At 43.7% G+C, this 17,740-nt stretch overlaps 2 protein-coding genes across 3 annotated transcripts in view; both read right to left on the reverse strand.

Annotated features, from left to right (window-relative positions):
* Positions 1-205: 205 nt before the first annotated feature.
* On the reverse strand, positions 206-6,477 carry LOC144942713 (neutral phospholipase A2 3-like). The gene is made up of 4 exons (XM_078869572.1): positions 6,049-6,477; positions 2,193-2,361; positions 1,497-1,603; positions 206-500 (listed from the first exon to the last, which is right to left on the reverse strand). Exons 1-4 carry the CDS (start codon positions 6,095-6,097, stop codon positions 358-360), a joined length of 468 nt encoding a protein of 155 aa, XP_078725698.1. The 5' UTR covers positions 6,098-6,477; the 3' UTR covers positions 206-357.
* A 9,486-nt stretch (positions 6,478-15,963) lies between these two features.
* Positions 15,964-17,740, reverse strand: part of VEPH1 (ventricular zone expressed PH domain containing 1) — a 192,773-nt gene continuing 190,996 nt past the window's right edge. Inside the window, exon 14 of one of the 2 annotated variants that reach the window (XM_078869577.1) lies at positions 15,964-16,941. In XM_078869577.1, coding sequence (XP_078725703.1) covers positions 16,708-16,941 — 234 coding nt within the window. In that variant the 3' untranslated portion in view covers positions 15,964-16,707. Of the gene's footprint in view, positions 16,945-17,740 lie in introns of both variants that reach the window. The other variant, XM_078869576.1, reaches the window with a different exon arrangement.

Below are 17,740 nucleotides of genomic sequence, written 5' to 3' on the forward strand. Positions count from 1 at the left end.
AATAAGACATGCTTCAAATCGCTTTAAACTATTGTCATTGTAGTGCGTATTTAATGTGGCGCTGCACTCTGATGTTGTAGGAGAAAACATTTATTAAAAAGTCTATTTAATTAAGTAGAACGTGTTGTCTATATTTATTGAAAGTTGCGCATTTTGATGTGACGTCACATTTCTCACCCCCCCCCCCCCTCGTTACACATCGTCACAAATGTCTGACCCCACCCCCCCTTAGGTGCGTAACGTCATTTATGTACAGCCCCTTAAGTGAACAGTAATACCATACGAAGAGCAGTACAAACCGTGTGTAGTAAAACGTCTCATTTGAGTCCACCTCGAGGCTAACGCTTCGCAGTCGGCTTAGAGGCAAGCCGGCGTGGCTCCGTGGCAGTTCTCGTTGGGCCAAGCCACGAAGTTGTTGTCGAACTGAGCCGAGCGGAAGCACCGGGCAGCCTGCAGGTCGCATTCGCAGACCAGCTTGGCGCAGTCGTCATTCTGCTGACCTGTTTGGGGGCGAGAAAGCGAGTGGGTTGACATTCATCATCATCATCGACCTCCGCTTCAGACGAAGTCTCACCTTTCCCCACCAAGGCTTCATGCGAAGCATATCGATGCAACTCTGCTCACGTCGGTTCGCAGATCGATTTCGGCTTGGCACTCGGTCGATACGCCCCGCCCCACCTTTCCCCCGTGTGATTTATGGTATGTGTGCGGATGCATGTTGAACTTCTTTCGCGCCGTACATAGCCGACCGTGCTAAATCGGACGTGTGGGGAAGGACAACAAACTGAACACCAAAAGCAGGTTCTAAAGGAACGAGTCTTCGATCTAGATTTTCAAAGAAATCAAATAAACCCAGGTGATCACCGGATTGCCGCTCGCTGTCCTTCGGTGAAGCGCACTTCACACCGAACGCTGGCGGCGATGGTGGCGATGGTAGTGTGGTGGTGTGGGGGGGGGGTGCCTCTCGTTTCAGAACTTTCGCCGTTCGAGGCGAGTGTCCGTCGCGGCACGAGGTACCGTGGGGGTGGCGGGGGGAGTGTGAAGCCCCACAACACTCAACGCCACCGACTGCACGGCGGACGTCGGGATATCCCGCGACTTCGTTTGAAAAGGGGGGTCGGGGGCATGTGTGTGCAAGGCGTCACGGCCAGATTTCAACATTTGCACCGTATTTACACGCATTTATACGCATTTTCCCCTTGCTGGCAAAAACCGTGTCCATCTGTGAAACATAGCACCCTTCACCATAGCCCTTGCACTGCAAGAATGGCAAATACAAAATGTACTTATTCTTCTTCTTCTTGGTTCTTTCGGTAAAGTCACGTAGAAGGGAAATAATAAAATAAAAAAATAAAACATAATAAAATATGTTTAAAAAAATGTATTTTATTATTTCCATTCTACGTGACTTTACCGAAAGAACCAAGAAGATGAATCCCTGCAGTCACGAAAGCTTTAAATCGAAAAAGGTACTTATTATTGTTATATCAACTCACTGCACGTGGCCTGCATGCTGTTGCACTCGTAGTTGTAGTATTTCATGTAGGGATTGCAGCCGGCTTTGATCGCCTTCCCATAACAGCAGTCGTGGGCATGACAGCACCTGGTAATCAAAATACACGATATTTTAAGACATGGGATTGGACAGCACAACCACGAAAACCAACGTGACAGTATACATTCGATCCCGACCCTGACCCTTGTTGTATATTTGGAGTTTGCGTGTCCCTCTCTCCCCGTGGTCTCGTGGATTTTTCTCCGGGTCCTTCGGGTTTTCCCTCCACATTTAGAAACACACGTTCAGATTATGTGGCTTCTATAAATTTCCACGTGACAAGCCACTCCGTTGAGCTGTCATTTGTGGCCAGGTTGCTTCTTAAAAAGAGCTATATAGCTCAGTGGGCCTTACTTGGTAGAATAAAAAATAAAGTATTGTATGGCACCAACATGCCTTCGAAATAACTTGCAAGAAGGAAAATATAGAGAGTAACAAAGATCCCCCGTATAGCCTTAACAGACTGTAGGGGCAAGTGCTGTTAGCGAGCACCTACGAAGGCCGGAACGGTACACGAGGGGGTGCGTGGCCAGCACCACGCCCGACCGCCTTTGTCTCCCCAGTAGCGATGTTTACACACCACACCGGGTACTCATTTGAGGCTGAGTCGACCTATACACACACACACACAACCTACCAGTCTGTCTTGTCTACCGGACGTCCGTGGCCTCCCATTCCACAATAGCAGCCGTAGCCATTGTACTCCAGAGGGTAAATGCCCACGACGCACTCGATCAGACGCCCGAACTGCAGAATATTCCGCCGCTCCTTCGCGGATGACGCCGCGTGTGACGAGTACCCGCCGGCTGAGACGGGTGAGAGCGGATAACAACCGCGTGGTTCAAGTGCAAGTTCAGTTATTAGGTGTAGCCCTGTGAGCCATTCGGCTCTTGGATCGGGTGCAACCGCAACAAACAAAAAAACTAAAACATGAACAAGAAAACATCTTAAAGTGAATATGTGACTCTGTGCAAACAGAAAATCCAAGAAAAAACAGCAAAGTATTGCAGAAAAAATTAACCCGTAAAAACAAAGTTTTTCACTATCCTCTGGCTTGAGATGGCTGCCACCTATGGGTCAGATGATTGTCTGCCACCATTAAGCAATTGGTAAATAAATATTTTAAAAAATTTCCCTAAACAGTGTAAATTTTTGGAAAAAAAATGTTCACGAAAATTAATTGTCAATCACAACGAGTCTGTGTGCAAAATGTCAGCTCGATTGGATCACGGGAAGTGGGTTAAAAAACGACCGAAAGATTTGCACGGTCGTAAGCAAGCAAGCAAGCACGCAAGCAAGTGAACTTAATATAAAGGATTTAAAAAGCACCGTACACCAACGCTGTGTGCAAAAATCCCAGTGGGATGCAAGTCGGTTAACTTCTGGGACACTCCTGGATAGGCAGCCCCAGTCTCAACCCCGTAGCTGCTCCCTCGGAAAGGATACGACCCCCGAAATGTGACGACGACGATGCCGTGGCGTCTCGCCACGCTTTACTTGAAGAGGCACCCACTCACCCACCCACTCACCCCCCCCCCCCCCCCCCCAGTAGCAGCCGTCCCTGTGCCTGCTATAGATTTCCACATGATCGGGGCCACTTTGTATATTTTTTTAAAGATTCGTTTTAACCCCAGCACCTGGTCTGCAAATATACAATGAGTGTAGACGGAAAAGGCAATAATTGCAATGTATAACCCCAGGACTTTGATTCAAACAATGTAGAGGCAACGTAAATTTTACGCGATCTAACCCAAAAACCTTTATTGTGGATGATATTGGTCGCGAAAGCCTAAGTGTTAAATTGGAGGCAACGGTTAGTAGATTAAGTGTATTTGTGAAAGGCAATTTTAGGGCAATCGTCATCAATTGACACTGGAAACGCGTTGACTGTGAACAGCTACGACAACCTGGCAATGGCAAAGGATGACCGAGTTTAGTGCGGCCAATAAAAGCGGAGTTTGTTGAAAAGTGTGATGAACAATGACTGGTCCGACAGAGCGCACAACCTTGGGAAATCATGTGACGTTTGTGATTTTCTTTGGGAAGTTGTCATCCGAGTGCCCCCCCCTAGAGAGAACAGCATGCAGGTTTGTCCAGATTCAGGCAGCTATTTTGTTTGACACAACAGAACATGATGCAGCAACAATTGCAGTTGACAATTGCTAGCAACAATGGCCATAAAATTGCACTACTTTATCATGGCCTTAATGTTGTCCGTTCAAATTCTGGCCAGGGGTTGGCACACAGCCCATCGTCCCTCCAGTTTAAACAGCTGATTTAGTGAAACTGCGTTGGCAGTTGTCCAGAAGCACAGATAACAAAAACAAAAACCACACATTCGTCAATAACGCTGCCTTCAAAAGAAAAGCAAAAACAGGCGACATTTCGTGAAATGGCCCTTCAAAGCACACATGTCACACATGTAGAGTCTGGCCTCTATATATAGTAAAGAATGGCAATTTTGCTGAAATATCGTCAATTGTATACTTGTTTCTTTTTAAGGCAGTGTTCTCGACAAGTGGACTGCGTTTATTTTTCCATCATCCCTACAGCTTTGGAATGTGGTTTAGATTATTTGGCAACCATAAATTCCCACATAAAAAAGGCCACTTCGATCAGTTGTGGCCAGGTCACCTCTGAAGAAGAGCTATTATCTCAGTGGGCTTTGCCTGGTAAATACAATAGTTTCGTTTTTGTTTTAGTTTAGGCTCAGGGCCACCAAAAAGGGACACACACTGTCTCATTATTGTTTGGACAAGAATATACTTTGACGTCCTTTCATGTCTGCTCTGTTCTGGTGAGACTTTTCAAATCACCAACAGGTGTTTTCGGATAGGTCATTTGCATCGGTGTGTGGATAACAATTCACGTGGGCACGTTAGGCGGGCAACGTTAGAGAACGGCGTTATTGCGAGGATAATTACTTAATGGCTGTGTGTTTTTTTATTGAAACCATCCTAATCTTCAATGACACCGTACAAATTGCCCACTGCCCAGGCAATCACCGACATAAATGGCACGTGTAAACATGCTCCCTTCGAAAGCAATTTTGTTAATTGTATAGTTGGAACAGCCGATCTTGACCGCTTCTAATTGAGGTAATAATGTCGAATTATGTGCCCAATCGTTTCCGCACTTGCTCCATAAACAACGCACTATTCCACTTTTACCAATTCAAGGTAACGAGCCACTTCAGATATGATTGTACAGTACGTGGTTTAAAAAAAAACTGAAATCCGCAATTGGCAGCGAACAATTGACAGCAAACTGTGGGCCACGACGTTGGAATTGCTGAAATGCCAAAACCCATTGTCGTATCATCGTCGTTACCAATCAATCCGCAGTTTAACGAAGGGCTCCTTGAGCAACTGCCATCTCTCACGTTCCTACCACGGGAAAGTCGTTAAGCACCTGCACACCGGCCAATCAGCATTACGAATACAATCACAAAAGTGACAGTTTACATTTCAGCATTGGAAATGTTGATAGTTGGTAACGTTGATGGATCTTAAACCTAATACCTGTGTCTGGAAAAGCTCAGGGCTGCAATGAAATGGCAGTGTTTGTAATGCGGTTGTGATAAAATCGAGAAATGTCAGAGATACGGATGGCAATGCTTTCGAATTAGCAAATAAACATGCATGCATCTAAAATATCAAAGTATTATACTAAAAAATATGGAAATAAATTAACAAGCGTTAAGAGATATATACAATATAACTAATAAGAAGTAACTACACTAAGATAGGTAATAACAACCTGATTTTCTACACTAGAGATACCCATTGATGTAATGTATGATACAAATATATAATACTGGAGTAACAAATATCAGTGTGACACAAGTCAGCCTAAACCATCATCCCTTCGGGGTGATTGGAATCAGTAGTACCATTCTCTGGAACGATCGCGGTCGATTCTATATACTGGCCCCTGCCATATGAACGTGGAATTTCCATCGCCGTCTTCGTGGCTGCCAATCGAGAAAGAGGCCACCCAGTAACACACTCACTTTTTTTTACCAATAAATTTAAAGTGGCATCATGTGTAATATTAACATTGTGCGCATAAGCCAATGCGTATATGGTACTGAATGTTCTAACACAGTTATCATATTATTTACATTATTTGTATTGCAATAAACAAAAACATCGCTTCTTTCTAATCATTGAGATAAGGAAATGAGTATAATTGTATCATATCACCATATAATTTATTACATGGCAAAATATTCCTTAAAGGACATAAACAAGAACACATCGACAATATTAATATATATTTTTTATATACACACATCAGAAGTGTTATTCAAAATTAATAATTTCATCAAAATTAAACATCCCCACACAGCAACAATAACACTGATATATAAAAACATACAGGCCTCGCCATCACTATCACAAGCGACATCGTTGCCACTGCCAATCCCGATGAAACCCAACATCCCCACGGCGAACACCATCGCATCGTCCCTCGGAGACGGCATACTCTACCTTGGGTGAATATGAAGGCAAGCAGTAGCACGTTGAGCCACATGGACATGCTTGCTGATTTCTGGGGAGATATATTGGCGCAGACAGCCCTGATTAAACCAGATAACCCTGATGGAGAGATGCCGCTGCTGCCGCTCGTTAGAAGCTCTTCGCTAGCTTTGCTCAGTTTGCCCAATCTGCGATTGCAACAGCTCCCCGGGTCTATTATCACAAATTGCAACGTAAGCGTGCGGCACGCGTCGTGTACGTGTGATGTTATGCTTGCTGGCAGTATCAACCCTGCCTGGCTTGCTGCCCCGCACACATTTTTTTGTTTTGCAGTTTGTGCACAAACAAATATACAGAATCGTGGCCTGGTTACACGAACAAAGGTTTGCAAACGGTCGCTTCAAACGTGTTCGTTGTCCGTTCCGTGGTTGCCGGTTCGGCAGCAACGGAGATTCGGCCACAGAGGTGTGCCCCCTGGTGGGAAGAGTTGATCATCGCATGCCACCTGGGTGCGCCCTTCGCTTGGCTCGTTGGTCATTGAAGTCGGCGATGTTCGATGTTGAAATGCCACGCGTGGCAATGAATAGACTCTGCTCGGGGATTTACTCCGTGGGATCTATCCGGGGTAGAGTTCCGGAAAATAACCCTCTTCCGCCCTCCCACCTCCTCCAGGGCAGGGATCATTGATATATAATTATCTATTCTTTGAGTCTTTCGGTAAAGTCACGTAGATAGAAAAAAATATAAGAAAAATATCACGACGTTTCGATTGCAACACAAGCGGTCTTCATTTTTTATTATTATTAATGGAGTGGATTATTAACTTTCTGTGTCCTGGTCACAGAAGCAAAGTTTGTGGGAAATAATAACCATTTTCTGTACTTTTGACGCATAAACAATTAAAAAATAACACTTACTACCTAGGTAAAAATGTTTTTGTTACACAGTGAATTATCGCCGCTGTAAGTCTATGAGCAGAAACCCAAATGCATTGTATTGCATCTACTGAACTGTAGATGGCGACTGATGAATACTAAATTGAGACTTTTCTGGAAGGTATGATTTTATTATTAGTCGTGTAGTGGTGATGGATTTAAGTGGCGTGAACTATAAACAAAATACCTCTTTGTACATCCGTGTAAATGTTAACGTGAGCTCGGACCAGAGTATTGCTTGTGTTGAATCAATGCAGCTAAAATTATCCACTGATGACTGTGAAAAATATACTTTGTTTTATTTAGTTTTATGTGGAGAGACAGACTATACAGGAGACGTAGTTGCCTCCTTCATATGCCTGTTTGTGTGGCTGAGATAACTAACATTGATGGAATTACATATACGCCCCAACCATTCATTTGTATTTTAATTGCATTCATTCAGCGTGTGTGTAATCGCCGAGCCATGCGATATCCTGGGTTAGATTAAAATAATAATTTATTTTATTGAGTGTAAGCTCCCACTGATCTAATATCTTCAACTAATACACAAGAAACACATCAGACCACTCACAATGCGTTACCGTGCGGTACATTACAACTCCCCAGATTACCTTCTGTTATCCAGATAATGCTTCATGCATTAACTGTTGACATTTAACATCCGTAATTGTTTCATCTGTAATTTTTGAATTAACGACATGTTTCCAACAACTGTAATAACCGAGCACTGTGATGAATGGGAATGCACCTGCAGCATCGTATACTCACTGCTTTGTGGGACTAGAGACGATTACATTCTGTTGAACGAGTGCCCGTGCTCATTTGTTCACGTGAAATGATTGTGTGGGAAGGAGGCTCACGTTACTGACCACGTGTTGGTCACGTTAAATGATGCAAATAAATCTTGAGGTTGCAAATGCAATCATGGGTGAGCAACTGGTACACAACTTGTGTGTTACAACTATTGCCAAATAAACGTACCTCACTTGGAACCCTTCCCACGGTGACTCACGGGAACAACAACCACCGTAGGGACGAACAGGGCTTCAATTAAGATTAGGTGGGATGCAATGTTTGCATTTGGAACGATAATATATACCTACAAAATCTCCTTTGAATTTAAAAACAACAGGAATCACTGCGTGAACTGCATGTCACGATGCCATTACCATTATTTCCCTTTTCTGCAGATAGCCTTGTGATGGCCAACCAGCTCAAAAGAGCTGAGTGTGTTGAAATTAAAAAATACATTAATAACAACACAATAGTACAGCCAATGGAAAACATTTACATGAACGCGAACTGTTAGTGTACACGTGGTATTTAAAAAAATCTAGACAGCAGAATGGGCACAAACCAACTGCATACCAGTTTCATCATATTTAGGGCTCGTCAGTACAGTAAAGCCCTCCCCACCTGGACTGCAGCGACACAACTGGCAGAGTCTCAGAACAACAATGTTTTCCAACAAATCAATGATTTAACGGCCCTTTATCAATCCACCGCGAGAAGAATACCACAATAGCCATGCCGGTTGTGTGACTGCGCCTCGCCACACACTGGCCCAGTGTAGGGGGGGTCAGTGAAGGTGCGCCCCTGAATGTTTCATATATTACGAAACTTAAAAAAAAAATTACCAGGTAAGGCCCACTGAGCTATGAAGACTTTTTTCAGAAGCGACCTGGCCACAAATGGCAGACACATACTCGAAAGCCACGTTGATTCTAAATGTGGAGTGGAAAACCTGGAGAACCCGGAGAATTCACGCGACCGCGGGGAGAACTTACAAACTCCAAATATACAGCAGGCGTCAGGGTCGGGTTCGAACCCACGACCTCCTGCATACCAGGCAAGGTAGTTAACATCTACTAGCCACCGTGGCGCCCTAAAATGTATGTGAAGCTGTGACTGGGAGTCCAACTCAGGGGGTTGCAATCATAGAACAATGCTAACCACTGTGCCATGCTCCACTCCCAAACAAATTGATAATTTTCATATAAATATCTCGAAGCACAGACAGTCCCCGGGTTGTGGAAGACCAGGACTTACGGAAATCCGCCTTACGGAAATTCTGCCGTAAATCATGTTCCAAAAATTCAATACGCGGAAATGTTTGTGTTACATTAGCGCAAGTAGTGCACCGCGGCGAGGTTGCAGATGAATACCGTGGAGCTCGAGTTTCACTCGGATTAAGGTAAATGGAATTTATTTTGATTTTTCAGGGGAGAGGGGGGGAAATTGTTCAGCTTCCGACATACGAACAATTCGGGTTAAGGGTCGCTCTCGGGAACCTAATTCCCTTCCGTAACCCGCGGACTGCGCGTAGTGACTTCTTCCTCCATTGCTATCAGCCAACACGTTCCTTCGGAGCGGGCAGGTAGGAACTTGGTTGGACAGCGTGGGGCGGCGCGTCACGTGATGCTGAGCACGCCCGAAATACAAATCGAGGGCGTGGCTATCCACGACAGACAAATAATCCCTGGTGGGCAGTGTGGAACCTGTTGTTCCTACCTGTATGTATAAAAGATAACTTGACTCTAGGTAGCCATTTCGATTTAAAGCTTTCGTGACTGCAGGGATTCATCTAGGTAGCCAGGCAGACAGCCCCCTGAACTATCCCCCCCCCCCTCCCTTAGGACCCTCCCCTGAGCACCCCCCCCCCCCATATCCTTAGGCCCCTCCCCTGACCCCCTCCCTTAGGCACCTCCCCTCTCCGTACCCGGCAGTAGGTTTCCACCAATCAAAGAACTGTTTATATTATATATATATTTATGCGCGACAGACAGACAGTCAGACAGACAGACAAAAAATCCCTGGTGGGCAGTGTGGAACATTGTTCCTACCTGTACCTGTTGTTCCTACCTGTATTATCACAACATGTTTAGCATCGACTGCCATGAGCATTGTCATATCATTGTTCATTATTATTTTATTGACATCAAAATAATATTTGCAACGTGCAAAAGTATCATCGTTATCAACTGTTTGTCTTTATTCACGGTACAATATTTACAAAAAATTTTTACCAAAAAAGGAAAATTACATCTAATAGCCATCATATATTAATCTAAATGTATACATTTTTAGTTTTTCCCATGAACATCTCGTCACGATTTCTATTTACAGATGCCATAAATGGCACTGTAATGAGCGTCTCTAATTTTAACATAATTAAAACCCCATAGTTTTTACCATCAACACTGTGGCAGATGCAGTACTACACTAAGTATGGTACTTTACAACATCGCAAATCCATCACATATCCGCACTGACCGATTCACTGCCCACACGCAGCGCTGTACCGTATTGGTGTGTGGTGCACCTTTCAATTTCACAAAAACCAACCATAGATTTTCACAAATGTGCTTGTGCACGGCTGCCAAAGTAGAATTACAAAACATGACTTTTCACATTTTCAAATGGGGCCATGTGTTTTTCACGTCGCATTTGCTTGCTTCTGAAGCACAGCAAAACTTTTTTCCCCCACGTTCAAAGCAGTTTGCACTTCACGTGTTGTTCAGTAATCCTATGCGTGTATCGCGGTGGAACTGTCATTTTCCAGGGATGTTCACATATCTGACAAATTTCTGAGCATAAACCATCACGCAAACTCCAGTCGGTCATCCTTGCAGCGGATTTTTGCTAGCCATCGACAAAAAACGGCCACTGCATCGCGCACTTTGTACATATATGTGAACTTATTTCGCACTTTATTTAGCCAACCTTGCGGGTGGAAGGACGTCTGGAACGCTCTTCTGATATTAGGAAGCCACTGGAGCTATGCACTTTTAAATCTAGATTGAAAATAATTTCTTCAGAACTGCTTGATGTGTTTAGTTTGTTGTCCTTGCCCAGCATTTCCGATTAGCACGGTTGGCTACGTACAGTGCGAAAGAAGTTCAACATACACACATTTTCACTTATCCCACCGATATTGGCAGTCTCCAATCGTTTGTGATTACCTCCCTGTAAGAAACAACACCAGATGTCGATTTGCTATGCTGGTGGTATATTTAAAGAGGCTCGAGGACTCCAGTCGTGGGTAAAAGCTTCCCGTGAGATTAACCGTGGGTTTGTGAGAAAAGGCTGTATAAAAAGTCACTGTTGTGTGTGTATGTGTGTCTTTGTGCTTTGGGAATAATATATCGGCTCCCAAATGCATACTCATAGCGGCCAGCACACAATGTAGCATTTTCACACAAAGGTTACGTTCTGCATATTTTTTTCCCTTTATTTTTACCAAAGAAACCATTACTATTATGTTGTTTTTCACAAAACTGTGGCTCGTAGGGATTATTTGCTCAAACGCAAGTAAAAACCCAAGGGACTGCGCTGGCAGTGATGTGCAAACATGGGCCCAAAACACCTCCCAATCATCGTGAATATAACTACAGTCACTGCATGTTTCAAGCCTTGCTTTTTTTTTGCATGGGCGTCACTGCTCACACACCCCATGGGTAGTTATTATTAATTTTCCGTACAGATTTTGTACTTTTCCACACTTCAAACGTCTTGAAAACCGACTCATTTTGAATGTTCGCCTTCGTTAAAAAAAAAACGAAACGCTTTTGTAACTCTATGCGCCTGATGCCACGGAGAGGTGTGAGTCTCATTTTTAACGAATACGAGGTGCAGATATTTAAAGCGAGACAATGTTATATCTGCTTCTTTTACAAATACGCAGTTGATCACACATTGGCGAGAAAATGGCGCTGCCAAAAGCTACGAACTAAGTCTCGGTACATGCCACTGTTACATCACGTGGAAAACATCGTTCCCAATATCGCTCACAACTGATGTTCAAACTCAGTGCTCAGCGGGTTTGCACAGCTGTGCGCTAACCAATGCGCCACCACTCCATCCACTTGGAGCTATCAGAGGGCGTTTTTCCTTCAAAGCGTCTTACTAGAACATCGACATCATCATTACCAGCCATGATACATCCACTGCTAGACGAAGGCCACACCGTTGCCATCCCTCACGGCATTAGAATGACGCTCTTTGTTTCCCGCGCACACGAGCTCAGCTTATCACTCCATCTCTCTTGACAACGTAATTTACGATTTGATTGCATTGGGCACATAACCCACGCCTAATGCAATAAAAAAAAATTCTAAACCATATTATACCTTTAACCCTTGAAATGTTTTTTTTAATAGTATCATTTCCAAATATAATGTAAATCAAACAGGCGTTTCACCCTTCAAATTAAAGAGGTCACTGCATAAGCTGGTGTAAAAACATGATTTTTTTCTATTTACGCACATAAATAACAGTCAATTTCACAGTAACACAGTAAGCCTAATCATAGTAGAAACAAAGTGGTAAAGAAAGTAACGGTCGTATAACGAGCGTATGTTTTTCGATTTCCAGGACCATAAATGTAGTTTTATATTTAATAGGGGCCTCTTAAGTCTCCTCCAATGTCTAATTACACACCAACCATAGCACTATATATCTTGATTAAGGTTCTCATAGATATAAAAATATAACACATATACAGTACAGTGGAACCATTTACTTTTAACACTAATATACTTTAAAAAATACATTTCGTTACGATAAGTGTCCATTAATCCAAAGCAAGATTCAAGTGTGCTATGCCATATCATATTATTACAGTACAGTAATTGTGGATTCAAGTACGAACATTTTCTAAGGCGTGTATTCATGAGCAACAAAAGCATGTTAACAGCTTGCTACACGAGTCATTATAAACTTACAAACACGAATTTCTACTTACACACATTTCCACTTCATCTACGAAGAAAACCCTCAAGAATATAAACATCTCACTATTTGTACAAAGACGTTTAATCGTGACACCAATTACCTATACGTAAAAATGTTAGATTAATAAAATACATTTCAACCAACATTACAATAAGTACTTAGATCAATATGGTAACAGTCCATGTGCTGCTGTTTTACAAATGTCCGTTCATAAATCAAACTGTAACATTAAGCCCTCTTTCTATCCTGGCACACAGCATTTATTTTAAGGGTGTAACAACTATTTTCCACCCATTTTCTATCTTAATACATACATGCATTTGCTGTAAAAAAACAAACCAGGAGAGAATTATTCACAGTCTGTCGAGTTAACCGAGTTATCGTGCATTTCATAAAACTATGAGCTGCTTGCACCGCATTGGCTTTGCAGATAGGAGTACTAATTATAATTATTAGTGGACTCTAGACTAATATTTCTGAATGTCTTGTTGTGGGATGCAAGGGCGATTTTAGATAGTTGGGTAATTCTGTGTCTGAGTAATAATGAATGTCCCAAAATCGTACCATTGTAATAAAATGTGCCCATTTGAATGTCCTTGTACACACCTTGATTGAAATTCATGAACACAGACACAAGGCAGAGCTCCATCGCTGAGGTTGCTTAACGATATTGGCACGGTTGGACAGCTTGCGAGATCCTGCTGCAGATATGAAATGGCATGAAATCCTTAACTCATCCCAGAGAGGAGCGATCATTGCCATGCTTCTTCATGGACGATTGAGCTGGGCTTAACGCCTCTGCGATGGGTTTGTGACAGCAACGCAACTGAAAATGTCCATTCGGCTGTACGAGTGTTGTGGCCGGCAAGCGTGATCATCTTAAAGTCATCATTTTGCTCTCAAATGGGTTTGCATATCCGTGGCTCAAAGTGTATACAAATATTTCAAAATACTTAAAAAAATGTTTAGTGAGTATTCACACACAGTTTAAAACATATATACGGTGTAAAAAAAATCACATTGCTGTGTTATAGCTTGTACATGTACAGTCCTATGTGTCAATTATTTGCTGGATCAAGTCCTTCCCCATGCTGTCAGTCACGGGGGTTGGTTGTTCAATACTCCGCCGTGCTGGTCAGTGTCAGTTCGTGAGAGGGGGGTACCCAGATGTCACTCGCCACTGACGCCAGAGCTGTGGCCAGTCATCAAACTCAGATCGGAGAGGATCACAGCGTAGCGTGCTCGCCGTTTCGCCACTGCTCCACCCCAATATTCAAACACATTCCTCCTGCGGAGGGAGCTGGTAGGAACGTTGGGTTGCTCGGTCAATGGCCAGGGTCAACGGCGGCGTGGTGTATTCCGCAAATATGGCCGACTGTGAGGGCGGGCACAAGCCAGCGTGAGTAGGTTAAACGTTGAGTTTTATAAGGGCACCACGGGGTGACCAGCCCCTCCCCACCCAGCCCCACCCCTCCCACCCCCCACCCAGCCCCACCCCTCCCCACCCAGCCCCTCCCTACCCAAGCCCCTCCCCACCCTCCCCTCTCCACCCAGACCCACCCCTCCCATTTTTGGATGCACGACGGACGGACGAACACAATAATCCCCTGTGGGCTGGTGTAACCAGGAGGTTCCTACCAGTATCATTCTATATTGTGGTGCTTTGTCAGTTTTCGGTGTTGAGACAACACGTATAAGTAAACAGAGGTTATTAGGATAGGTAATTTACAGTTAATGTATACATGTGCTCTGAAATGTATTTAAGAACACGGTTGACCTTTAAAGTGGTGTTTTGAGCTTCATCTCACGTCAAATAAAATAATAATAAATAATAATTGACATGCAGTGCGCAATGTGTGCATGGACCTTTTGTCCCGCACCTCCGATTAGCACAGTTGGCTCGTACGGTGCAAAAGAAGTTCACCATACATACGTCCCACTACACCATTAAACAATAGTTCTGAGTGGAGGAACTAAGAGACATGAAAAACACCTATTTGTCAGCAATGCAGTATTTACGCACATCTTTCAATAAAGATTGTGTCCAATAGTGTCCGTGAACAATATCTGTTTTTCCTATTAATACATTATGTATGGAAGTAATAAATACTTTATGAAAGTATTAAATTAGTTAAGGAGTGTTCTCTTTTCCACTGGTTAGCATTAAGACAATGTCAAAATGGAAATTACACGTGTCGGTGGTTGTACCAATGTCTGCATATTACATCCACTGGTGACTTCCTACCAGAGATGCACAGCCTCGCCAGGCATTTCTCATTTCATCAACCCTAAATTGATGATGGACCGAGATGACCTGACCTGGATTCTAGCGAATATTTGAGTGATAGAGAGCTCTGCTGCTCTACCGACAGAGCTGTGATAAACATGTGATATCAGTCCGTTTATCTGGCAACAAAACTGACACCTTTTTTTAACAAGGAGTCATGTTTGCATTGACCACAATACCTGCGATCGGAATGCAAGCAAAAATCACAACTCTGATAATGTATGCACTGTCAGGGAAGTTGATTGGTCCACACCCGAGACAGCTTTTCTTAGAGCCTAGTCTCACATGGTGTTGGACCAGATGACGCCAAAAGGCGCAGACTAGGCTCTAAGAAAAGCTGTCTCGGGTGTGGACCAATCAATTTCAAGGACAGTGTATACATGATCAGAGTTGTGTTTTTTGTTTGCATTCCGACCGCAGGTATTGTGGTCAATGCAAACATGACTCCTTGTAAAAAAAAGTGTCAATTTTGTTGCCAGATAAAAGGGTAAAAAACCAATGATCATATTTTGATACTGGCAAAGGAGGTTCCAATGGTGATATCAGTCCGTTAAGATTATTAACATCCACGATTCTATAAGCCAATGTGTTGCTCAAGAATAACACATTTGACGTTGTCATTATTGTCAGTAATTGTGTTATTGACATATATGCAAATAAAATACAACAAACATTTTGTAATGTACAGCTATCTACGCGGATTACAAATTAACATAGCTAATGTAAGTGGAGAAAGCTCGCTTGTTCATTTAAACAAGGGGTTTATACTTGTTCCTTCCCTTGAATAAAGTGCTCTTTGTCACAACGAGCATAACTAGCAGTTGCACGACATATATAATGAGACATTATGTATTTAAACATGGATTTAAAGCCCAGCTGTTTAAGTTTCACAGTCACACGAATCCCTAACGACCAATAAAACAAACTGCAGAGCGTTTGTGTCACATCATTGTGGGACAGGAAGCAGACTCTGGCAAGCATATGGATAGAACAAATCCATAATTGTTAAAAATGCAAAAACAAAAAACATTAAACGGAAAATTAATTAAGCTTAACGTACGTATTTTATAAAATCTGTGAAAGATTTATGTTCCCAAAATTATTCCTTCAATTCCATATATTTCCCACAAACCTGATGGACAAGACACAATAGTCAATCTGAGACAGGCAAGTCTTTTGATGAAGCCAACGCCATGTGATTGTCTTCAATGTGGCCTGAAAACTGGTCCGTGAGTGAACTTGTAGCTACACGGTGGCAATGAAGTGACCTCAAGTTCTGCGATGCCCTTGGCCATATAGCTGCGCCTTCCCCCTACCCGACTGAGCCTCACACATTCGTGAGCTCTGGTACATGACACAGACTTGTGAGTCCCCTCTCAGAGACACATCAGCAGCTGTGGAGCCGGGCTGCTTAGCCGGCGCGAAGGACCAATGCAGGGGACACACAGCTGCGGCACCTAACGGCACAATTTGAAGACTGCCTCCCGGGCACGGGCTCTGGCAGCTGCTCCACCCGCACAGCTATCACTCTGGCCCTGCCACACATCCCAGGTATGGTTGCCATCTGTCCTGATTTCCCCTCTTCTAACAAAGCGTCATATTCTTCCTCCCATGATATGTCTTCTTCTTCTTCTACATCGACAGGTGGCAGCCTCCGGGCCACGTGCCTCTGCCACGTGCGCACCACCGTTATGAGCCCGACGGTGCCCCTCGTCACAGGTAGGTGGTGGTCTCCTGGCTCTGGCGCTCGTGCGCGCGCGCCACCGCCACGTTGAGGCACTGCAGCCACTCCTCGGCGTCGCGCTCGTCGCACGCCTTGAGCACGTACGAGCGGCTCTCGGTGAAGATCTCGAAGGCGCGGGGCAGCCCGCGCTCCTTGCGCTTGCGGCTCACGACTCGCACGCTCTGCACCTTGCTCAGCTCCAGAGGGCACTCCTCGCCCTCGTCCTTCTGAGCGACACGTGTTTAAATAGAACGTATGCATGTACGAATGAATGTGCGTACTTAACCTACATTTTATTTATTTTAAGACGTGTACAGCATTGTTGGTCACGACTGCCCGGTAAGTGTAGCATGTCACAAGTTGCCACGTGTGTGTAGGCACACGTGGCCATTTGAGGGCGCAAGGGTGGGGAGATGTTAACTACCTCGTCTGGTATACAGGAATTCGTGATGCCTGTATATTTGCAGTTTGCATGTTCTCCCCATGGTCACGTGGCTTTTTCTCGGGGTCCTCCAGTTTTTCCGTCCACATTTAAAATCAACATGCGAGTATTTGGCTGATATAAATTTCCACTTGATAAGCCACTTCGTTCAGCTTTCATTTGTGGCCAGATTGCTTCTGAAAAAGAGCTATATAGCTCAGTGAGCCTTACCTGGTCAAATAAAAATTGTTTAGTTCAGTTTTAATTCAAGTCAAGGAACTTATTAGCACTAATCTATTACGACTTAAATCATGCTGCTTGTTGCTAGCTGCTTGGTATTTAGGCTGCCTAGAAACTGTGAATAAATATATATATAAAATGTGGGCCTGGGCACAGGGATAGAATTGGTGAATTTGTGTGGCCTTGTTGCGAAAGTGAAATGCATGCTGGACCATGGGCATGGAAAGTCCATGTGGCCGTCATTCACAATCAGAATATTTATTTACACTGGAGGAATCCTATGATCTATACAGATCTTTGTTTTACAGATGTCCAGTAGAGCTCTGAAGCTAAAAAGCTCTCTTTCACAATGTATGCCGATG

Source organism: Lampetra fluviatilis, chromosome 28, assembly GCF_964198595.1.
Source record: "Lampetra fluviatilis chromosome 28, kcLamFluv1.1, whole genome shotgun sequence".
NCBI classification, from domain to species: domain Eukaryota; kingdom Metazoa; phylum Chordata; class Hyperoartia; order Petromyzontiformes; family Petromyzontidae; genus Lampetra; species Lampetra fluviatilis.